The sequence below is a fragment of the Ambystoma mexicanum genome, chromosome 2q, assembly GCF_040938575.1.
Source record: "Ambystoma mexicanum isolate Mex_15411 chromosome 2q, UKY_AmexF1_1, whole genome shotgun sequence".
NCBI lineage: Eukaryota > Metazoa > Chordata > Amphibia > Caudata > Ambystomatidae > Ambystoma > Ambystoma mexicanum.
The window spans coordinates 877553886-877578164 of NC_090924.1; the positions used below are offsets into that span (position 1 = coordinate 877553886).

The 24279-nt window shown below is 45.1% G+C and overlaps 1 protein-coding gene across 4 annotated transcripts in view; it reads right to left on the minus strand.

The window, feature by feature from the left end:
* Nucleotides 1–8100: 8100 nt before the first annotated feature.
* The window catches only part of PDSS1 (decaprenyl diphosphate synthase subunit 1), a 664271-nt gene continuing 648092 nt past the window's right edge, over nucleotides 8101–24279 (minus strand). For all 4 annotated transcript variants that reach the window (XM_069648132.1, XM_069648131.1, XM_069648133.1 and 1 more), the window contains one exon: nucleotides 8101–8553. In XM_069648132.1, the coding sequence (XP_069504233.1) occupies nucleotides 8413–8553 (141 nt within the window). In that variant the 3' untranslated portion in view covers nucleotides 8101–8412. The remainder of the gene's footprint in view (nucleotides 8554–24279) is intronic.

Genomic DNA, 24279 nt, shown 5'->3' on the forward strand with positions numbered 1-24279 from the left:
TGTGTGTCACCTGAGGACCTCTTATACCCAAGAACCCTCCACCCAGGTGATCCTCCCTCACTTCTCCACCCCCAGGGTCCGATTCCAAAAGCAATGGCCTTTCCCCGGCCACCGGAGAAGAGGACCGAAGGGGAGTAGATGTGAGAATACCCCAGGTTTCTCACAGGTGGTAATGGTGCAGGAAATAATGATGTTGCAGAGTTCGGCAACGAGTTCCCAGTCTCACTGTGTTTTCTCTAGAGGAGCTGCAAAACGTGTCTGCTGTTGGAGTCCTACGTTTGTGTTTTCTACTTAAAGTGACGGGGGCGCGGAGCGGAGTTCGGCAACGAGTTCCAGGTCTGCCCCAGTCCGACCCATGACGGACCCCACGAACAAGAAATCAGATCCCCAGACTCGCCACAAAACTCTACAGCAGCGCTGCATGCTGAATCCATGGACCGCTTTGAATAAGGATACAACGCTGGACGGCAAGGTAAGTAAACTAATTGTTACCTTGCCGACACTTGATTCTACAAGCGAGATGGAATCCAGAGTGGAAACGATCAACGTCTCTGATGTGGTTGACGTGATTATTTTGTGCCCTGTCGGTTCGAGCGTGGCTACAACCACCGTTGTTTTGCCTTCCCTCACCGAACACAACGGCCCTGTAGACGATGCTGTCCTAGCGGATCCCGCGCTCAATATCAATGTCTCATCACCTGATACAAACGGTAATGAAGAATCTACTGTTCCCGAGATGGTGCACCCCGATTTGCACTATGAGACCGCACCTCCACAAATCACCTTGTAATCACTAAACAACTTAGAACCAATATCACAGTCGATATGTGATTCACATGAGAAAATCTCTAGCCCTGTATCTCCGGAGACTTTTTTTCACCATTCGAGATCACGGACGCCGATCTGATGGCGGCCTCACATGTTGTATCTGCCTCCAATGACCATGAACAAGCAAACCAGACAAGCCAGGAAAGCCAGAATTGCGTAGATAGCATTCAACAAACTGGGTATGAGCACTGAGCAGGAACAATTCCCAGCTGGTGACCAAAACGTTTAACACATTGCGGCCACAGAAAATGCAACCATTTTAGGCAGCCAGGCTGCCTACAACAGCGACTTAGAGTCGATGGAGGAAACATCCTGTCGAGCGGGATGTCCTCAAGACTTCGCCCGTGACTTGTCAAATGCTATAACGAAAAATCTGCATCGGATTCAATTTCATGCCACCCGTACGGGGTGGCCCCTTCTGGAGGAAAGGTGTTACGTTACCATCCGACGCCCAATAGAAAGCATCTCGACAAAGCTGCAAGCCAAATTTCTAAATCATCAATATTGCTTTCTAATGAAATAAATGAAATAACTACGTGCTGCAAGCCTGTTGACATACCACAGGAAAAAAACCTCCAGGGCTGCTTGCGGCCAGCTGTAAGTACTTCATCTCGGCCCTTAACCAACTGTAATCTGCGGGAGAATGGCAATCCTTATGTCCGTGACATTAATCATGGACTGTCCATTCCCCCTGTTCAGGACAAACATCAAAATTCAATGCAGCAACATCCAGCTCCGACATTACAGGGCCCACCCAAGTCATCATGCCTGGACAAAGGAAATGCTAACATGAACACGGCAATAAGGCACCCTTCAAAGGGTACCTTGCCGTCTTCAATGCTTGAGCTTGACAAGCCAACTACAAGCACCCCGATGGCGCCCAGAAGAAAAAGCAAAAGTATTAATGGCCTCGAGTCGGCACAAAAAGTCAACCCGACAACCGAAGCGCATGCTCAATCTAAAGACTCATCGTGTCTTTCGACAAGTGGCGCAGAGAACAATGAGCAAACACCAGCAAAAGCCAGCATCTCGTCGGCTGCGGCGATGCAAATTCACAATAATGTTCTAGCGGCATCTTCTCTGACGATGATCCCCTTCGTTAAACTCTATGAAGCTCTAAGCGAACGGATTCAGGACCATGGCGCACTTCTAGTGAACTTAATCCAGAAAATGGACGAAGTTGAATAGTCCAACATGTATTTAAAAGACAAAATTCAGGCAGAGGCTGAGCGAACTGTAGCGTGGCAACAAAGGCAATACATCTTGACGCTCCGAAATAGTTGTCAACAGGAGAAACTAGTCGATGGCCTGATAGAAGCCTTGACGTCAACACAAAAATGCCAATGCTATATGACTCATGAGTATGATGGTTCATGCACCAAGCAGTCTGTCATGAAAACTTCCAACATACGATCTGTCGGATGCACAACATCACCTATTACAAACTCAATGGTTGTTGACAACGTGACACAAATTGACGAAGTGGACTGTTGACAAAACATCAATAATTCAACCACATTAGATGGAAAGAAGTCTCCGCACACTTGTCTGGACGTCGAACCCACCACTGAAAAGGAAAACTGCTCTGGTGGTCACGGAAGCCAACCGAACGATAAATGTACAAAAGACGTCAGCATTGAATCTCACCAGGATAACATTCAATCACAACTTGCTTTGCCCAGGAGTCATTTTTCCTCTTTCAGCATCTTCACTGCCCCAGCAAAAACAACCTCAACTATCCAACCTATAGTCGCTACCAAAACAGTCGGAAAAAAAGCAAGTGGAAAAACAACAAAGACTTCAAAGAACTCTAAATCAGCGAATTCCTCCAATACCAAAGCGTTTATAAGGAACCTATCCACGCCCCCGAGACTGAGTCTATTTAAACATAACGAGGGCCACAAAAAGTCCAAGCATGAACTTGCCTCAAACAAGGCTATTTGTGCTCATCCGACTCAGGAAAACCAAAAACCTTCTTTGACACGAAGAAGAATCATTTCTGACTCTGAGTCAAGCTTTAATTCAATTGCTTCCATCTCAACAAATCTATGTGACTTGTCCACATACTCGTTTCAGGATGACCAAGACGCAGAAACCGGCTCATCCTGTCATCTTGTGGTCCCAACTTTGACACCTGCTGAGAACTCAAACAATGGCCTTGCAAAAGTAGTGAAACCAATGGTCGAGCGCCAGCAAACGGGCACCGCGGGTCCAGCAAAGTCCTCTCAAGCCAATGCAGCTGTGTCGCAGTTGAATCCAAAACTTACATTAAATCAACGAAATCAACGCGTTCATTTTAAAAGCAGAGTTCACGAGAATAAACAGATCAAAGATTCACTTGGCTGCCGCAAATTACGCCTGCAAAACATCCAAAGCGATGATGCTGAAGTAAATCTCAACGGAGCTAACATTATGAAATTATTCAAATGTGTGCCTTCGCTGCAAACCATTGACTCTGACGACATATGGATTGTTGAGTACGCTACCGAAAAACGTTCAGATCAGGTGCTCCTTCACATCAACTCAGTAAACGTACGTAGCACTCTTTTAAAGGCAAGTGACGAGCTGCTGTTCTTTGGTTTTGAAATCTTGCCTGAACCAGATCAAGACGATTTTACTCGTATTGAAAGATCAAAAGAAGGAAACAAGAAACAAATGAAACCTGTTGACTCGGCTGTATTAAGGCAGTCTATGAGTGTGACCATGAGCTCAAGATCGGATCAATTGCTGCAAAAAAATGCTCCACCTAAAAAATGTAAGCAAAATCAGTCTAGGAACCAGCACTAGCCATGACTGACCAAAAGTGAAAAACCAAGCTTACTGATTTCCTGGAACACCCGGGGTTATAAACATCTATTTAATGACTTTGAAACACCTTTGGAAAATGTCTTTATTATATGTTTGCAGGAAACATGGCTCTGCACTCCGCCCATCTGTGATGGATTTAATATCTTATTAAATGCTGCAGTTAAAAACGCCAAAGGCCGCCCAAGTTCAGGCCTAATAACAATGGTAAGGATAACTCAATCCTGGTCTTCTCCTGAGTCAATAAATTCAAATCCATATGTGCAAGGTACCATCATGCACACAATGGAACAAAATCTCACAGTGAAGAAGCACTTACTGATTATAAATATTTACTGGAACCCAACAAAGATCAGTTCAGACGCTCTCATATCTGCAATCTCAGAGTTAATAGACGACGCGATGCTAGTCTATAACAACTTGTCAGTCATTTGCTGTGGAGATCTGAACTGTACCTGGTTCCAGTTCGATCAATCCTCGAAAAATTATCAGTTGCTGCCGACCGATGCGATCGAAGAAAGAGGGCAAAGCTGGCAGTCTGCCATGAGTGTGCGCGATCTACACATGCTGAATGGAACAACAAAAGGGGATGTTCCCGCCAAGCCAACCTGGAATCGTGATTCTACACATAGCATATTCGACTACATATGGATTTCGAGCAATCTTGAACCCAAGTTAGTCGATCTACAAATAAAAAAAATGAAATACAGCGATCACAACCTTCTGCAACTATGCTTCATGGTGGACACGTATCTGCCAAAGAGTCCCATCAATGAAACCTTAGCAATAAACTCTCGCGGTAATCGTCTATGACTAAGTAGCAATCGGATCCAAGGCCTTGGATTGAAGCTACTGAACAATCGAGCAACTCAAGGGCCTGATTATATTCCACTGCTGACAGACTTCATCGTGCCTGGAAAAACCTCACAAAACCTTGGACGGACTCATCGACATGTTTACTGTAAGGTGCTACACGACACCAAAAAAGTCTTGCGGAAAGATCTGAGAGAACTAAGAAAATGCACACCAAGAATGGATGTCCAAAAAGCGCTAAAATCAAGACGCATGATCTATCGAAACTGGGCAAGGTTTCATGCAATTATCATCGAGCAAGATCGTGCTGAGTATGTGCTACGTCTAATTATGACAAAGAACACACACGACAGCTGGAAGATCCCGAATATGGACCTTTCAAAATGTACTCCACACGTAATAAATACCATATCAGGCGACGCTTGGGACACGCACTTCTCGGTTTTCCAAAAACCCGAATCTGAAGTTGCTATAATGAGAACTGCTGACAGCCAGTGGGATGTGCTGATGGAGCACGATGAACTCGTCCGTGTAATCAACACCTTAAAGATCTCGCGTGCAGCTGGACCAGATCTGATTTCAAATATCAATCTAAAAAAACATCTAAGCGAGTGGGCGGATTTCATCGGAAAGCTATTTACCAAAATTAGTCTATCCAAAAAATTGCCTGAATCATGGACGACCGCGATTGTGGTGCCTATTCACAAGCGGGGCAGTTGGGACGATCCAAACAACTATCGCCCAATTGCCTTGCTGGACACGATTGGAAAATTATTTGGATCGAACTTGCGCATTAAACTCACAAAATGGGCCGAAACGTCGCAGATAAACGACATTTGGCAAACTGGATTCACGAAGGGGATTGGAGTGGATGTAAATCTGCTTATCTTGATGATCTTAAAACTAGAAACCTTGAAGAAGAATGGAAAGATACATTTTGCATTCATCGATATGGAACAGGCGTTCGCAGTTTATTATGGGTGAAATTGCTAAAATGGCGCTGTCCGGCATCTATTCTAGAGCCAATCATCGCTCTTCACGATAATACATCAATTAAAGTCAGGCTAAACAACAGCGGTGTGTTATCCAAAGCCATCATGAAGCACAAAGGTGTCAAGCAAGGATGCCCTTTAGCTGCGGAGCTATTCAAATTATTCTTGGCTGATCTACCAATCTATCTTAATCAAGTTTCATGCTTTTCGCCCAAGATAAATCAAACTCTGATCAAATGTATAGTCTACGCGGACGACTTGGTTCTGATGGACAGAACTCAAATTGGGCTCCAGCGTCTACTAACAGGCTTGCAAACGTACATGGTTCTAAATGAACAGTCAATAAACACCTCAAAAACAAAGATTGTGTCTATTGGAAATGTCAGAAGTAAAAAAGACAAAGCATTTAGGTGGAAAATAGCTGAAATCAAGATAGCATCTGTTGACTCGATAAGATACTTGGGAATCCAATTTAACAACTCCATCCGAGAACAGCAATGGGTTGTGGAATTAACATCAAAAATGATGAAGCTAGCTCTGCAGGGAGCAAAAATTAATAGGAACCATGGAAAATTCTCACTGGAACCCGTCCTCAAATTTTGTCAACAAAAAGTAGTTCCAATGATAATTTTTGGGGCTGTGGCTGGTTGGAACATAAGCGAGTAAACTTGGCACGTCTTAGAAGGTTGCTTCTGGCAGAAAGTTTTGAAGCTATCGCAATCAATATCAATAGCTATATTGAGATATGAAATAGCGATCAACTCATTGTATATGAGAGTGGTTTGGAACTCAATAGCAGCAATGCGCAAAATGTCCCTAAAATCACCGGCACCGGCATATAAATTCTTTGCCAACAACCAGACGATGAACAATCGAGACCTTCTTTTTGTAAATTATCGGCCTTTTTATCTGCAGCAAACATAAGTAACCAAGAGCTTCTAACTCGCCCACAACACGCAATAAAGAAATTCGACAACTGGGCTTGGATTATCAATAATGACTTAAGACTAAAGTTGAAGTCAACAAAAATGATGTGCAGCGATTTTAGGAAATTAAATGAACCAGCACGCTACTTACTGCACTGTCCGTCTCGCCATCATCGAGACCAATTTCTAAGGTTTCGAGCTCACATTCTAAAACCCAAGGAAATTCTTTGGCAAAGAAAGGACAAATCCTTAAAAGATAATCTCTGCCGCTTCTGTGGAGACTCGATTGAAACAGCCAAACATCTGCTGATCGAATGCACTCAGACTGCCACTCAACGATCCTTACATCTCGGATATCTGGCACCTCTAGATGATGATATGGAGACGTGGTGGGCCAAGATTATTTCTGGATCCAGCATGAAACTTGTATGTGCAACTGTGAACTACTTTGATCTGATTTTGAAAGCTGACGTTTAATTTTAGTATCGGTGGGGCTGTTCCTCTGGAGAGCTCGTGGAGATCGATCGATTTGCTTACTTTTCTTTTTTTTTTCTCCCTTGTTTTTTTTTTTAACTTTTGGCTGTTTCTCTTCTTCTTTTCTTTGGCGATTTGTTTATCTTTTGAAACAAAGGTTTGTCCTATGAGTTCAAACTGTAGATTTTCAATAAAAACAAAATAATAATAATGATGTACCCTTGGACGAGGACAGGCCCCTATAGTTAGGTTGTGAAACAGAGCAACCCTCGAAAGTTAGTGCTTATTGGTAGGAAGAGTGTGAAGCCCAACGGGGGAGGGGCTGTGCTTCATTGTTTTAGTGATCGCTTTAGTCATGCCTGCATCTTAATTTCAAAGTATCCTTTAACATGCTCTGTTTGTTGCTACTGCAGTGATTCTGTTTACCACCCATTTCTGCTTTCAAGTCATGGTCTTCTACATTAATTATGAGTTTTTCTTACAGGAGACCTCACCACTGTAATGGCCTTAATATGCTGAGCCTTGTCTTGAGAGTGGACTATTGAACCCCACCAGTGGTAAAATCAGACCATTGTCGGTTGGGGAAAGGCAAAGGGGACCAGGTCAGAGGGAAAGTAAAGCAGGAGTAGTAAAGAAATGGCTGGGTACAAGGGCTTGAAAGGAAGGGCAGTATGCTAGTGGCTCTATGTATTCCATTTAGTCCCCCGTTTTGTAAGGGGTAAATGTGTCTTTGCCTTCCCTCTTATTCCACTTGGAATGCTGTTATGTCATGGAACACTGGGTGTAATGGGGAATGTCCATTTGCTTTTCTATGGCACTTAAGCAGGGACAGTGAAGAGGAGGGGTGGCTGCCTGTTCAAGGAAGACATTGATTATTTTCTGTGGCGTGTGTTAATCTCTTCCACAATACTTGTCCCTTAGCCCACTTCCACACTCTTTTGCTTCTCTTCTCACTCTCTAATATTTGTAACCCGTCACTGTCTGAAACAGGATAGTGGTGTTCTTCTAAACTTTGACTTGCCAAAATGCTTGTTTCCTAAATACAGTCTATAGGGGGACCTTCGCCAATTTGCGGATCAGCCAGACCTAGCACTGCACCCCCCCACTCCCCGCCCCCTACCGCTATGTGTATACTGGAGTTCCTGCTTCAAGATGGTTGATTGTTGTTTTTAATTCGGTATGTTAGGTATTTAGATGGCACACAAACTATTGGGAATTTTGTATAGATTTTGCCACCCAGGAAAGTGATAAACAAAGCTAAACACATTGAACAAATTGGTGATTTTATTTTGTTGTTGGCATCTGTGCATTGATAAATTGTAAACAATGCCATACACAAAAAAAAGACGTAATCTTCAAGACATAATTATATACACTAGCAGTACAATAAAAGGGGTGTAATATTTTTAACATAGAATTATGGCCTCTTCCATAAAACATTTAAGGTTAAAAAATACAGTACTTTACTGCACAGGAGAAGAGATTTAACTGTCCTTGGGACACTTTTTTGGTAACCCCAAATGTGTAGGCACAGTTTGGTTGGTAGCTGCCGGACTCTCTGAAGAAAGGTTCTGTCATTTGTCTCGTGTGAGTACGATATCTGTTAGCTGGATGAGGGCATCCCTCTCCGGGGACGGCTGCAGTTTACTAATCTCTCGGATGGCTTCATGACAATACCGCTGGGCGAGGTAGATTGCTTGCTGGACACCATCACTCTGAAAAGAAAGGAAGAACTTGAGTATACAGGACAGCGAAGCAAGTGATCTGCTGTATTTCTGTAAGCAGTTGGTCAATTTCAACTTGTTATTTATATATATCTTACTTTCTGACTGCTGTATATCTACCTACTGACAATGGCAGCGGATTAAGAAATTCCTAATCAACTGCCTAATGAACAGTACCGGCTTGACTCTGCCAGAAGCAAGCAAGGAGATTGAGAATCTCCTTCCCAGCAATAAAGATTGTAAAACAAAGGCTGTGTTTTAGCCCCTCACTATTTACCCTGTATATCTATGATACATATAAGGCTGTACTGAAGGAATCTATGCACGTTCCTAGCACAGAGGGGTGCAAAACAACTGGAAACGCTCTGCAGGTGCAGTTTGATGCAGTTCAACCAGTGTGAGATGAATCGGCTGAAAAATGTATATTTCTAAAAAAAATATGGGGCCTCACTACAAGTTTGGCTGTGCAGAATTTTTGCAGTTTTTAAAGCAAAGCCAAACTACGAGTTCGGGAGATTTACTGCAGCAGATTACTGCTCAAGATAAGTCTTCCAAAATCCCCATGAAGTCGTCTAGACTCCAGCAAATGGGCATTAACCGAGGTCTGAGGGACAGTAACAGATTTTGGCTGCAAAGCGGCAGATTTACTGACAAACTATTGCCAAACTCTGAATGAGGCCCATGGTATTTAGAGAGCAGAAAGAATGCCTTTCATGATTAGAGAAGAAAAACTGGGGGAAGTTACCACCCTTATACTGGGCTCACCATTGCAAATACTGTAAATATGCCGTTAAGAGTGCAAACTCCACGTGAAACAATCCAGAAGACAGGGCATGGAGAGAACGTTGTTTCAGATCTCTCGGTGCCCACACTGCACTCGTTGAAGAGTAACTAAAAGGTGTAGTTCCGGAAATATTCATCCGTGAGGCACTGAAGGTTCTATTGAACATTATTAAAAAAAAAATGTAGAAAATGAGGAGATACGGGAGGAAAAAACAGTCCATCACATGTAGAGGTGATCATCACAACAAACATCCGCATTACTTGGGAACGCTGACTAACCTGCAGGAGAGAAGAAGGTTTCAAGGGCCAGAGCTGATACTTTGCAAGTTTGACAGATACTTTAAAAGCTGAGAGGATGAAACAGCGATACGTTTTTTGGTGTTGTTTCCCCAATCTAATGAAGGAGATGGAGAAAAGTGGTTGGTCTACTAAAGAAGTGTGGAACACACGACTTTAAATTAGTGATCCTATTTTTACTGGCCGACACTTGTCAAGAAGGTAGCAGCCATAAACATGAGACTAGCTTGTCAAAGCTTGCCGATGGATGCAACTGTCATTCCAATCTTGTACATTTTATTGTGACTGTATGTACATTTATATCAGAGTGTTTACAAAAAAGGCTCAATTAGCTGAAAGTGTTAATACAATGTAATTAACTGCTATGACGTCATTACAGAGTGAATACAGCATGCACTCTGCCAGGTATTCTTTTTCCTTTTTGTGGTTTGCAGGTGATCAAGGGGGAGATAAGGCGAGTCTCTACCCATTTAGAGAGTTACACATAACTGAAGTAACAGTGAATCACATTTTTGAGAATTTACAATGAGAATGGTTTCTAGGGGGCAATACCGACAGTCAGCGTATTTTCTTTTTGTTTTGTGTTTGGCAGGAGGGATGAGTGGGCTGGGAAAACATGCAGCTCTCCTAATTTTGTTCTGGTTTATAGTGGAAGCAGTATGGACAGCAATTTATTTTTCCCCACACTTTTCAGGTATGTTCACTGCTGTTAGAGAGCGTGGCATTTTGAGTAAACAATGATTGCTGGGAGACCCACTGGGGGGGTGAAGACAGTAAGACTGCCTAGGCATTGGGCCCCCACATTGCATCTCAGCTCGGTAAGGTGCTGTACACGCTCCATGAGGCGATTTTGCTGCCCCCTATAGCACTACGGGACAGGGAACCCCCCAGAGATTGAGAGGACCAAGACACTGCTGGCAATGAAAAGTAGGGTTGGGGTAGAGATGGCCCAGCATGGAGAAGTGGTTTGTGGCCGGTGATGTGTCGTGGTCCTAGTGGAAGCAAATGTGCTTTGCAAGGGCACCAGAGACGCTTGAAGCCTATTGGGCACAAAAAGGAGGCTGGCAACTGAGATGAACAGAGAGACCTTTGCATGTAACATGTCTTTTCACTGAATGTATTTCACCTAATGATTTTTTCACCGAAAACATTTTCACCTGTAAAACCTGTATACCGAATTATTATTATTTTATTTTTTTAATTCGGGGGGCCCCCCCAAACTTGCGTTTTCAGCCCTTAAAAACACTGGCAATAATTAAATGTTTTATCGGGAGGGGGTCCTCCCCAAACACCTGTTTTCAAAATGTAACCCTTTACCCCACCCAAACATACATATATTTTAGATTTGAAAAAAATTCAGTGAACGATTTTTTCAAAAATCTGTCAATGAACATTTTTCGGTGAAAAAGCTCTTGAGGAAAACATTTTCGGTGAAACGACTGTATACCGCCTGTGCGGGGGAAGAGCTAGAGAAACCAGCCTAAGGATTGCAGGCTTCTAACCTGGATTTGCATTTGGGCTGTGGAGTGGTGAAAAGAGGTTTGAGCCCAGATTGCATTCGTGTAAAGGCTGTGATAAATCTATCAGTGAAATATGGTGAGTGGGTCCCTCCCTGTATGTGGCAGATTTGAAAGGGGAATTAATATCAAAGGTGTGTCTTCTTGAGATGGTAGGTGAGCCTGGGCACTGTTCACAGGGAAGCAGCTGTAGTGTGCTACTGGGTTGGAGTTTTAGTGCCGCTCCTCCCTGAAGCAAGAAACGTCTGCGATACACCCTTGGGTGAGCTCTGCTGGAGCTCAGTCAACATGCAGCTTGCATCCCTAAAATACTAGGCACCAGACGGAGTCTGATGGAGTGGCCACAAAAATGGACATTAAGAGTATTCTGAATGAGATGAAGGTGCTGAGAGTGGATGTCCAAGTGTCTGCCTGAATTTAGGGGGAGTGTCGATAAGATAGAAGACAGATTTGACGCTCTTGAAAATAACCAACTGTTGTCTGATGTTCTGGAACTAAAATTGGAATATCATCTCAAACAGCGACAGGGAGCTCAGGATGAAGATAAATTATGTGGAAAATAGAGATTGGGGAAATAATGTGTGGTGCCATATACGCCGGTAAGATACCTCAGCGGGTTGAGCGCTCGCTGCTGCGATCTGAGCGTGATCTGCAGGTCGCAGGTTCGAATCCGGGATGGCCAACTGAGCCTTTCATCCTTCCGAGGTCGATTCGGGTGGGTGATATTGTATGTAAATATGTGCTCTGTAAAGCGCTTTGGATTAAGGCACTATTTAAATAACATCATTATATACTGATGGAGACTATTCAATAACCGGAGAAGGTGAAAGTAAAACTGAGGAAAGAGGAGGAAAGGATGTTCTATTCGACAGGCTCCATTGGGTCTCACGTCGGTGGTGTTGAAATTGTGGTATTCCACTAACAAGGTGGACATTCTGTTAAGGGCTAGGAAGCAGAGCACTGATTGGCAAGCCACCATGGTAGTGCATTTCCAGGACCCGTCTACTCCGATGCTGGAAAAACTAAGGATGTGTAAACCCCTAACATGGTCAAGAGGAAATGGTCATAGATGGGGATATCCTTTTTCGTGGTCTTTCAAACAGGGGGGATATGATCAATATAAAATGTCAGACAAGGACGATATCCCTCAACTGTTGCAAGACTTAAAGGGGGCGCCGGTTCAGATGATCTGGGATGAGACAAGGCTGTACATGAGACATTTCTTAGGGTGTTTTCTCAGGGTGGGGACAAGAAAGGTAATGGCCAGAACCCGGGAATTCAGGAAGACGAATAAGGGGATCATGACAATGTCATATCAAAAAGAATTTGCATTCTGGCGGGTTTCATGGTGGGATGACCACATTAGATGAGTGGCCAGTGATGGTTTATGCATAATAGACGAGTGGGTAAATTGAATATGGGGCAGAAAAATTGGGAGAAACAGAAATATAGGATTCTGTTAAGCTGGGTTGAGGGTGGCTTGAGATGCCTACCTTTGGTGGCCTGCAATGAAAACGTTGGCCTTGTTTTCTTTGCGAGGGGAGAACTTAGGGGAAATTACTCTATTAAAACTCCTTTTATGTTGGGGAGGGTGGATCAGAAAAAGGGTGAGGGAAGGGTATTTGCACTGTCTGGGGGATGAATGCTAGAGCATGCTTAGAAAGGAAGGATACATCTCAGGATGGCAAAATGTATACAGTTAGGAAAGGCACTGTAAATGCAATGATCACTGGTGATGGGATGTTTTCATACCTAACCCATCAATTGTGTTTCTTCAAGAAACCAGTTAAGTAGAGGAGATGAACGTATAATATATAGTAGGCGAGGTGGACAAATGCTTTGGTCATTAACAGACCCCAAGAAGAGCGGTGTTGGGATTCTCTTGGTGACCTTTTATCTATGAAGTGAGAGAGGGAACAGGGTGTCTACAATGGTTGCCCTCTATGCTCCTTATGTGAAAAAGTCTGAGTACCACTGAAAAGGCTTTTGGGATGACTGACCAATGGGTGGAGGGTCTTGAAGTGTTTTATGAGGTGGCTAACGTTGTTAGGAACCCCAAATCAGACTGGATGTCAATCATACGGTCTAGACAGAAATGTAGCAATAAGGAAATGTTGGGCTGGTAGGAATGCCTGCATATGCATTATTGGTGCGACATTTGGAGGGAGGTGCACCCAGCTGAGAAGGGATACAGGTTTTTCTCTCCCACATATACAAGGATAGACTATTTGGTAGTGGGAAGGAATACCTAATAAGGACCTAATATAAAGTAATTATAGGTTGGCCAGATCGTGAAATGGTTACGATGGACATCCAACATTTCCTTGAGGTGAATGTCAATGGCTAGGCCCCTGGGATTATGGTGTGCGAGGTGGTCAAGTCCAAGCAGAGATTGAGAAAGAAAATGGAGAAAGCCTTGATGAAAGGGAGATTGTAGCAGTATATGCAAACCTTGTAAAGAGTGAAAGAAAGGGAGATCAACCTTGCTTCTAGATGTTAAAAACAAGAGGCAACAATTGTACAATCTATTGCTCAATGAGATGTATAATAAAGTGAGATTTGGGAGGCAAAAATACTTTGAATGGGCGATAAAGTGGGAACAATGTTCGCAAACAATTTGAAAGCCCAAAGTCTTGAAAGAAGGTTGTTGAAGATTAGGGGCGAGGATGAAAAGGGAGGTATCGCCAGATACCACATGTCATTGTATGATGAAGCTGATTAATCAGAAATTGAGGTGCAGGAGTTCATAGAGGCAATGTGGTCCCATGCTTTGCTCCTGAGGAAGCAGAGGGATTGCATAGGTCAATTTTCATCTAGCTATCCAGAGGATGAAGTTAGGGAAAGCTTTAGAGGGGGATGGATATTCAGCAGCCTTCTATAAGTTTTGCTGGGGTTCTTGCCCCCTTTCTGGTAAAGATGTATAATTGAATATTGCTGAAAGGGGGGCGGGCCTTTCTTAGTCATTAACAAAAAAGGCAAAGATCCAACACTTTGCTCGTCATATAGACCGATCTCTGCTCAACCTCTATGTGAAGAGTTTCACTAAAACATTGGATATCTGAATGAGCCCCAACTTCCAAAACGGATAAATGCAGATCAAGTGGGTTTTGTGATGGGTAGACAGGTGCAGCTAATGAATAATACCCTGCACTTCGAATCAGTCTGTCCTAGATGCATTAAACACATTTAATACGATCAGCTGACTTTCTCCAGAAGGCTCTGCAAAAATGTGGGTTTGGACCGCATTTGCTGATTGGAACTGCGGCCCTTTATTCAACATCGTAGGTCAAGGTCATGGTAAATGGAGCTAGATCAGGGACATTGATGTTGCGGACGGCCACCAGACAGGAATGTTCACTTTCACCCCTGCTTTACACATTGGTTATGGGACAGTTTGCGGGTTTGGGTCAGAGATAATCCCAGAATGAAGGGGATTCAGGTTCAGACAATGAAATATTTAAAGTTACTCACCGTAGTGACTAGAGTACCCGTAGATCATTGGTTCCTTTTCTCCATCCTTGTGAGGCGTCCCCCAACATGGGGATGGTAACGGAACCTTTGTCAGTGAAGAATTGAGCTTCCACTTTAAACTTAGTATAGCATGCAGGTGCGCAGTCTCGAGCCTGGGAATGCCTGCTGAAGCCGCACCCTCCGTCACCTCACCTCAATCCCCTTTGAATACATCAGACAACAAGATAACTCGGTACATTTATGCATATTAGCCCGTGGCATTCTAGCGGGGGAAGGTGGGTGGGACGTATGGATGAAAGGGGACTTTGGAATATGAGTACTCTAGTCACTACGGTGAGTAACTTTAATTACTCATACATCCTGTCCCTGTTCCTCCATCCACCAAACAAGACACATAGGGTGGAGCCATGATAACCTGCCTCATTAGTAGAGCGAAGCAAAAAGGTTCTTCAGAACCGCCTGATCAAACTCTGCATCACGCCTGGAGCTGGTGTCCAGTGATTAGTGCTTACAGAAGGCGACTGAGTGGCCCAAGTAGCCGCCCTGCTGATGACATCCCAAGACGCGTGTCTCTGAACCCAGATAGCGGTGGCCTTCGCTTTGACCGCATGATCATGAATCCCCTCAGGTACAGGTTTGCCCATGGCTGTATACACCTTTGAAATGGCCTGGACCAATTAACGGGCGATGGAAACCTTAGAAGCCTGAGAGCTGGGGGAGGAGCCCACAAAAGTCACAAACAGTGCCTCAAACTTCCTGAAGGATTGCATACGAGAGAGAGAAAACCTGAGGACCCTCTTGAGGTCCAAGGAATGCTTGGCCCTCTCTTCTTGCGACTATGGGTTCGGGAAGAACACCAGCAGGCAGATCTCTTGATTCAGATGAAATGGAGAGACCACCTTGAGCAAGAAATGTGGGTTTGTGAAAGATGACCTTGATGTTGTGAAACGTGGTGAATGGCTCGCACAAAGACAATGCCTGCAGCTCACTAACCCTGCGCGCAGCGGTGAGGGCCACCAATAAATCAATCTTTAGCGTCACCAAGCGGATGTCCACAGAAGCCATCGGCTCGAAAGGCTTGCGTTGCAAAGCTGCAAGAACCATATTGAGGTCCCAGACCTGATGAGGTCTATGCACCAGAGGAAAAAGCCTAGAAAAAACCTTAAAGTCGGCCTTAACGGCTGGGTTGGCTGATGAAAACATGCTCAGGGGAATTCTTGTAAGCCTTGATGGCCGCCAAATAGGTGCAGCAAGTATCCACCTGGACTCCAGAACGAGCCAGGTGTGCCAAAAAGGCCAGAACATCATCCAGAGGACAGGTGACCGGGTCCAGCTCCTTGTCGCGAGCCCAATTGCAGAACCTGGTCCATTTGCTCTTATACTGAGACAAAGTCGAGGACCTCCTCATCTGCTGAATGATGTCCCAGTTGTCATCTGAAAATTGAGCATGCTGAAGCCTCAGCTGATCAGGAACCAGGCCGCCAGGGCCAGTTTGGCAGCGCCCGGATACTCCACTGCCCCGCCCTGCTGTGTCAGGAAGCCCCTGATGGGGATTGGAAGATGGATGGGACCCTGGGAGCACAATTGCAGCAGATCTGAAAACCAGGGTCTCGAATGCCAGTGGGGAGCAACAAGGATGAGGCTGCAACCCACTGAGGCCTGGAACTCGCTAAGAGCCTGTTGGAGCAGAGGGGTGGGCAGAAACGCATAACACCTGCAACCGTGCCAACAGATCTGTAAGGCGTCTCCCAGTGACCGTAACTCAGACCTGACCATGAAGCAAACTGGGGCACTTCGCATTCCGAGAGGATTAGAACAAATCCAAGTCAATGAACCCCCAACACTGGAACAGGGGCAACAGGGAGTTGTTGTGCAACTCCCACTCATAGGTGTTGAACCCCAAGCGACTCAGCTGGTCCGCTTCTGCACTGCTGTCCCCCAGGAGGTGGACTGCCGAAATCTAAATCCCCTCTGTCAGGGCCCATTCCCAGATCGAAACTGCCTCCATGCAGAGGAGGAGAGGGAGTGGGGGGACGGCACGGGTGCCACCCTGCTTGTTCACGGTAAAACATTGTAGTAGAACTGTCCCTCCTGATCAGAATCGACTTGTCCCTGATGAGGGGCAAAAATGCCTCAAGAGCCAGGCCCACTGCCCTGAGCTCGAGCAGATTGATATGGAGGAGGGCAGCTTCTGTCCTGGACCATGCTCCATGAATCGCATAGCCCTCCAGAGTAGCCTCCCAGCCAGAAAAAAAAAAAGGAGGAGCCCATCATCACCACCAGGATAGGCTCAAGTCGGTTGAAGGGGGCTCCCACTGAAACTTTGCCATCCATCAGCCACCAGCAAAGATCGGGCAGAAGGAACGGTGGTATAGGGATCCTGTCCGACTGAGACCCTGTCGCCTGATTCCATTTGGCCGCCAGGTGGAGCTGAAGGCGCCTCTTCTCGAGGCAGGCGTGCTGTACAGTGAGCACGCAGGAGGCCATCAGGCTCAGAATGTGCTGGAACCACCAAGCCGAGGTGGTTGCGGAGGGACAGAAGCCTCTCGGTGTAGGAAACACCCGCTGAGCTGTAGTGTTCCAATGTACCCCTAGGAAGACCAAGTCCTGAGATGGGCACAACTGTGACATCCTCCGGTTGAGGGAAAACCCCAGCTGATGCAGGATATCTGCCAGTCTCTGACAGGAGTGCACCACCCCTTCGGGTGACACCGCCCTCACCAGCCAGTCGTCCAAGTAAGGGTATAGATGATGGCCCTCCAAACGGAAGAGCCCTGCCACTGTGTTAATTAACTTTGTGAAGAGACGAGGGGCTGAGGTCAGGCCGAAGGGCAGCACCTTGTACTGAAAGTGGTACGACATCATGAACCACAGAAGTTTCCGATGCTGTTGATATATGGGTACATGCAGGTACGCATCCTTGAGGTCCAGGGAACATATCCAGTCGCCTGCGTACAGAGACTCTGCTATGTGCGTGGGAGTAATCATCTTGAAGCGTTCCAGCGGTAACGACAGATTCAGAAATTACAGGTCCAGGACTACCCTCAGGCCAGCCTGGTTGCTCTTTGGTACCGCACAAATCCTGGAATAGTAACCGAAGCCCCTGTCTACAAGGGGAACCGGTTCTATCGCCTGCATCACTAAGAGTGAAAGGACCTCCTGTAAAAAAGCCGGGGACCCAATCTGACAAAGAGGAGGAGAGGATGGAATAGGAAGACTGAAGCCCATGGAGACTACAGAAAGGATTCATGGGTTGCTGAAGAGATGCTTCCAGGAGTCCTGGAACAGAGCCAAACAGCCCCCCAACCTTGACGTCACTGCTTCTTGGCGTCAAGACAGGGACAGAGGGAGAGCTGAAAAAAACCACACAACGTCCTCTGCTGCTTCCTCCTGTTGTCACTGGGTGACCTGCCAGGGCTCTGTGTACCGGTCTCGGAAGCCCTTGAAGACGGAGAAACCAGGGTTTGAACTCTGTCCTACTCTGGGATTGGGGTAACGATTTCTGACGGGGTTTTGTCAGGATGGTCAAGGACTTGGCGGTTTGAGTGGAGGTTTTCTTTTTCATCAATTCGTCATTGGTTGGTGAATGAAAAGGGTCCATGCCCTCGAAGGGCAGGTCCAGGATCTGCTTCTACATGTCAGATGAAAACTTTGTGGCGTGACTCCACGCCGTCCTTCTGATCTCGACCCCAAGGCACTGCCCTCTGCTGGCTGTGTCACTGTGGGAAACCGAAGACTCCATGAGGTCCTGTGTAATGGCTCGGGCATCTGACAGACCAGCTCTGAAGGAAACTTGCATGTCCGAATGGAGGTCGGGCAGTAATTCCCTCCGCTCCCGCCACAGCTTCTGGTTAGCCGCAGCCAAGATGGCGTCCGTGTTGGCTTGCCGCAGATGCAGTCCGGAGAGGGAGTAACGGTGCTTTCCCCCAAGGACTTTGTCCTAATTGGAGAGGCAGCTGGAGGTGGCTCCCGTGGAGAAAGCCCATGATTTAGAATACAATGAGGCAGCGGCCACCACAGAGGAATGGGGCTCTGGGTGGGAGGCAAGGAGCCTAAACCTGCTGTCCAACTTCTTGGTTCACCTGGGCATTGGCCATTGGCTTCTCCCAGACCCCCTGCACCACATGCAGAACATCCTTCTGGAGGGGAATGCTCGACCGGATTGTGGTGCGTTTCATCAAGACCTCTGCCAGGACACCCGACTCCTGGGGGGCTTCCTCAGGAAGAGGGACCCCCAAGAGGCCCTGGAGGCGGTCATGACAGGCCTTAACGGATGCAGAGGGCTCATCGTCCTGGGCGTCATCCTAGTCATCGTGCCCCCCCACCACCTTTTTCACAAGCTGAGGGGAATCCTGGTCCTGGGACACAGGTGCTGGAGGGGTCCCCCTCAGGCCTGGAGCCGCAGACCGGTCCAACGGCTGTTGACGGGGAAGCGTTGGTGGTACAGGATGAGGTGGAGGGGTCAGTACGACTGGTAGGGCCTCAATCCGTGGAGGATCTGCCACTGGGAGCGCAGGAGGAACGGGAGGAGTGCCCAGAGTAGGGGACCGGGCGGCGCCATCTGGGGGATGACCTCCTCACAGTGTCCTTCAGGAGCTTCATCTGAAGGAAATGCATGAGGAGGAAAAAGCGCTCGAAGAAGCGGTCCTCACTATCCGCTGGGTCCCTATGGGCCCTGCCCTCCGAGGCGCTAGGCCTCCATTCCTTGACAAAGCATTGAGGCGCCTAGTGTGTGTAGCTGTACGGCTGTGATGGGTACTTTACCCCTGAGGGGACCAAAACCCTGCACCATAGGATCCGCTGCCACTTCCAGAGGGAAGGGGCCTGGGATCATCCTGCAAAGTGCACTCAGTGGGCGAAAGCGCTGGCGGGCCCTGAACCGGATCCAAGATGGCTGCATGCCTGACAGGCTCTGCCATGTGCCGCTCTGCCTTTTTGAAGCCTTGCGCCACACCCTGGGAGGGAGGGCGCGGAGGCCCTGAGCCAAGAGAGGCCTCTGACATGAGAGGACACAGCTTGGGTCTTGCAACCAAAGCAGAGTCGTCAACCTCAGAGATCCCTCTGGTAAGCGCTGAGCCAGATGGCTGGTAGTTGTAAGGCCCTGGTTCACGGCCACGCGCTATACTAAATTTTAAGGGGAAGCTACATTTTTCACTGCCAAAGGTATGGTATCGTCCCCATGTTGGGGGACACCCCTCAAGGATGGAGGAAAGGGGACCGGACGTACAAGTATACATTGGTGTTTTTGTAGAGCATGCTCTCCTCTACGTTCGGCACCCCCCCTTCCAAGATTATTCTGAAGGAAACCTAGGGTATGGCTGTGGCAGATTTGAAAGGGGAATTAACATAAAAGGATGTGTCCTCTTGAGAGTCTGGGGACTGTGTACAGGGGAGCTGCTGTGGTGTGCTGATGGCTGTGGGGTATGGATTGGAATTTTATTTAGTGAAATATATTTTGTTCCCCACTGTGGTAATCTCGCAGATTTTGTGGACTTCCGTTTGCTTGTTGGAGTACAAATATTTATTGAATTATTAGAAGACTCTTCAAGGATTTCTGAGAGAAACTGCACAATGGAAGGACTTGGACAGGTGGGCTAAGATGCCCTGGTCGTAGATTGCGCACATTTATACTATATAAATGCATCTTTTGCCCAGATTGCTTTCTCTTCCATATGCTTCTAGTTTGTTTGCCATCTGGCTTCTTTGGACAACTTAAGAGGGCCTTGCTTGATTCCTCTTCAGGGGAAATACCGATTCTCGCTAAAGAGTTGGAAGGCGTGGGATTCCCAGATTAAGGAACCAGCCTATTAGGTTGTGCAGTTATGAATATTTTTCGACCTAGTCCCGCAAAGCGCCAAGCAGTGGGTTAGTCTAGACAATGCAGTTTTACTACCATGGCTGCGGTCCTATGTAAATGGCTGATGAAGAGTCCAACTTCTCCCTATGCTTGTGGTGCTGTTGAATATTTGGAGGGAGAAGAGTGACACGATGGATGACTTCCTGGCCCTCTCCTCCTAGCTATATTTCAGCACTACTATTAGGGACTCAACTCATAAGCCCCTAGGAATTGAGTTTGTAAAAAGCAGGGCTGGAAACAGCAGGACAGCTTTGAATTGGAGGACAGTACAGCAGCTTATCCCAATTACAAGAGCTGTTGAATGTAGGCCCCTTTTGGTGTTTATAGCTTACAGAATGTTGATGGATGGTAGATGGAGGTCAGAGGACAATCTGTGCAGCAATCTCACTCAGTTCGAGAAGTAACCCTTGACACACAGGCAGGAAAAGGGTCTCCTCTTAAAGATGTATGTTATCCTTTTGCATCCAGATCCACAGGAACCTCTTGAGGTCTGGGAGCGGTGAACTGCCGGTATGGGCAGGGACAGAACAGATGAGCTTTGGGATTTCTATGTAAGGCGAATTCACAAAGGTCTACTGTAGTCAAATATATGATGTGTGCAATAAAGTTGTTACGTCTATGCCAATATGCCCCCAAACCCCAGAAGATCGTCTAGGATGTACCGGGATACTAATATGCTCTACTGGAGGGGAGACAGGTGCTTATTGGCTCATGTGGTGGGCATGTCAGTATGCCCAGGTTTATTGAAAAGAGGTTCTGTTCTGGTGCAAGACATTGACGGGTGGATAAACCAATAGACCTACTACTCTTACTCTTTACCATTGGTGAAAAGGCAGATGATAAGAGGCTGGGTATAAAGTTTACTTTTGGCAGCTACATTTATATTGAATATAGAATGGAAAAAACCTAGGTTGCCAACAAAGCACAAGTGGCTAATTAAAGTATGAGATAACATAGTATGGAAAAATAATATGCCTGATAAATGAATCTATTAAGGACATGGTGGAAGAGTGGTTACTCTCTGAATAACTGGGTTTGAGCATACCAGTGGGAGTCTAACGTCCATCGGAATGGTAGGAAGCATGCTCTGGACTCTCCTCCTCTGAAGAGGAGCTAAGTCGTAATCTAAAGCTAGAGTTGTTAAGAACAGTGGGTGGAGAAAGGGGTGGGGGGTGCAAAGTGGCCGTACCAGTGTAAATTTGAGTTTAAATGGATCTTTCCCATTTCATTCACAAAGCCATATACACTGCATGATTGGTACACGAGCAGTCTCAAACTTCAGATACTTCTACAAGGAAGTTATTTAGTTCCTTTATTTGGATATTAATTGTGATCATATTTTTGGGATGAACATGGTCTCTAGGAAATGGGACTGTGGACTTATTTTCTGATTTTAAGTTTAGCTCAATTTTAAACGTTCAGTACAATCCTATTTGGTAAAAAATAAAATTGCTTGTACCTTTCTAAAATCGCTGAAAGTCTGGTATATCCTTTTTTAACAGTAGTTACTGCTACACATTTCAAAGGTATGCATTTTGCCATTAATATATAGGTGCACATTTGACCCTGGAGGTATTCCCACCTCTATGTGGAGGAGGCATACATACAGCCCAGCCACAGTAAGCACACGATTCAATAAGAAGTGCTCCTTGGTTTGGATGCTTTAGGCTGCAGGTTTCATACAGGTGTCTGCAGCATGCACGTTAATCCCTGAGCTATTTAACTCGGATGGGAAGTTGCATGCACAATTAAAATCTCTGCAGGAACCAGTTTATCTTGCCGGGACAGAAACCTGTGAGATATCAGAACTTAGAACGTGCATGTTACAGCTAATACCAACATGCCTCATGTTATCCAGGATGCACTCTTCCAGTCCTAACTTGTTTTTCTTTGCATTCTAGAGCTTGTAGTTTTGCTTTTCCAATTATAAATCAAGGATAAACGTTTCCAGAGTGCAGAGAAAAACGCACATGTGGATGAGCTTCTCCAAATGGCATGGGATGAGTTGATACCAGTTCTACACAGTTCTTCGCAAATGAATTGAACACACAAAAAAAAAGCCAATTTTCCAGAATGTTCATTCAGCTGAATGGCTTTCACTTGGAATGCACACATTAGACCAACATTGAAAAATCACAAGTCCCTCATTAAACCTTGAAAGGTTTAGAGTTTTGCCTCCACAAGGTTAAATGCTTTGTCCCATACAGTAAAGAGAGAAACATCACTCTCATTTTAACCCATTCTCTCAGTCTCAGCTCCCTGTCTGACATCCTGTTTACTCCAACTTTTTTAGGCATCTGATCAGGTTTTCTCTGACTTCACGTCCATGTACTCTTTAGCAGTCCTCCAGAGTCAGAAAATATCTGCAAGCACAAATATTCAGCTTCGAGTGGCTATATAAAAACGTATTTGCCCAAACATTTATGTTTTGTAAAAATACACACTGAAAATAATTAGGGTGCACTCCCAAATCCATTTAAGGGGTTAGGACTGGGCGATATGGACCAGAAATCCTAGGTCTACATTTTTGGGCTGAATGGCGATTGATTTACGATATATATCTCGAAAATGTTTATGTGAATATCAAAATGTAAATACAAAATGGTAGGATATTAATAATATATATACATATATATATATTCACTGAAAAAACTTTGTTAAAGGGACATTATGGTTCCAAGTAAAACCAAAAAACCCCTGAAATTCGCCAGTTACGGTAAGCTAAGCAACCATAACTCGTGCCACCACTGTGCACTGCTAAGACTAAAACCCACGACATCAAAGATTAAATCACAAATGTCATTGATGACATCACTGATGACATCCCATATGAATTTACTTTTCATGAAATGTCTGTATAAGGCATTCTTATTATAATGTTGAGAAAAAAGTGTCAAGGATCAATGGAATAAATATGAGCTAATTAGTGCATCAAGCAATGCATTGATATAAATAGCATTCTATTATGAATTTCTATCGAGTATACTAAGCTACTCGTGCAGAAACCTAGGCATTGTGTGCAGCATACATGAAGATATAATATTCATAATGTTGATATGTTGAATAATGAAATGATAAATGTTTTCCTATTAGAGTTTTGTGTACTGTGAAATATTTAATAAGTAGCTCATAAAACCCACGTATTACATAATTGCATTATTACAGACAAAACACAGACAATAACGCATACAAATATGTGTATATACAGGGAAAGTGAAGTAAGCAAAAAAAACTGAAGTAGTAGCAGAAACAATTCATAACCTAACTGATTATCTTTATGCTAATAAATGATTGCTCTGTTGCAAAGCTGCTATTTACCCTATGTATATGTATCACATTATCTGACTGGACCCTAAGGCAAGTAGTGTGAGTACAATGTCTACAAATATGAACATATACAGGGAAAGTATAGTATAGTAATAAAGAAACAACAGAACTATCAGAAAGTGCTGATAACTCTACTGATTATTTTCATGCACAGAAAGGATTGCTGTCTTTCAAGCTTGTGTCTTCCCCTATATATATGTTTCATATGATATGAATGGACCCTAAGAGAATTACTGTAAGAACATACTTGAAGGATAAGTCTACAAATATAGTACATTTACAATTTTTAGTTCCTGATTTATTGAAGAAAACCATGTGGCCTAGATGTGTCAGTAACGGAAAAAAGAGGGATACCGACATGTGATGTCACCAGTGATGTAATCAATGACATTTGTGATGTCATCTTTGATGTCGTGGGTGTTAGTCTTAGTAGTGCACGGTGGTGGCGTGAGTTATGGTTGCTTA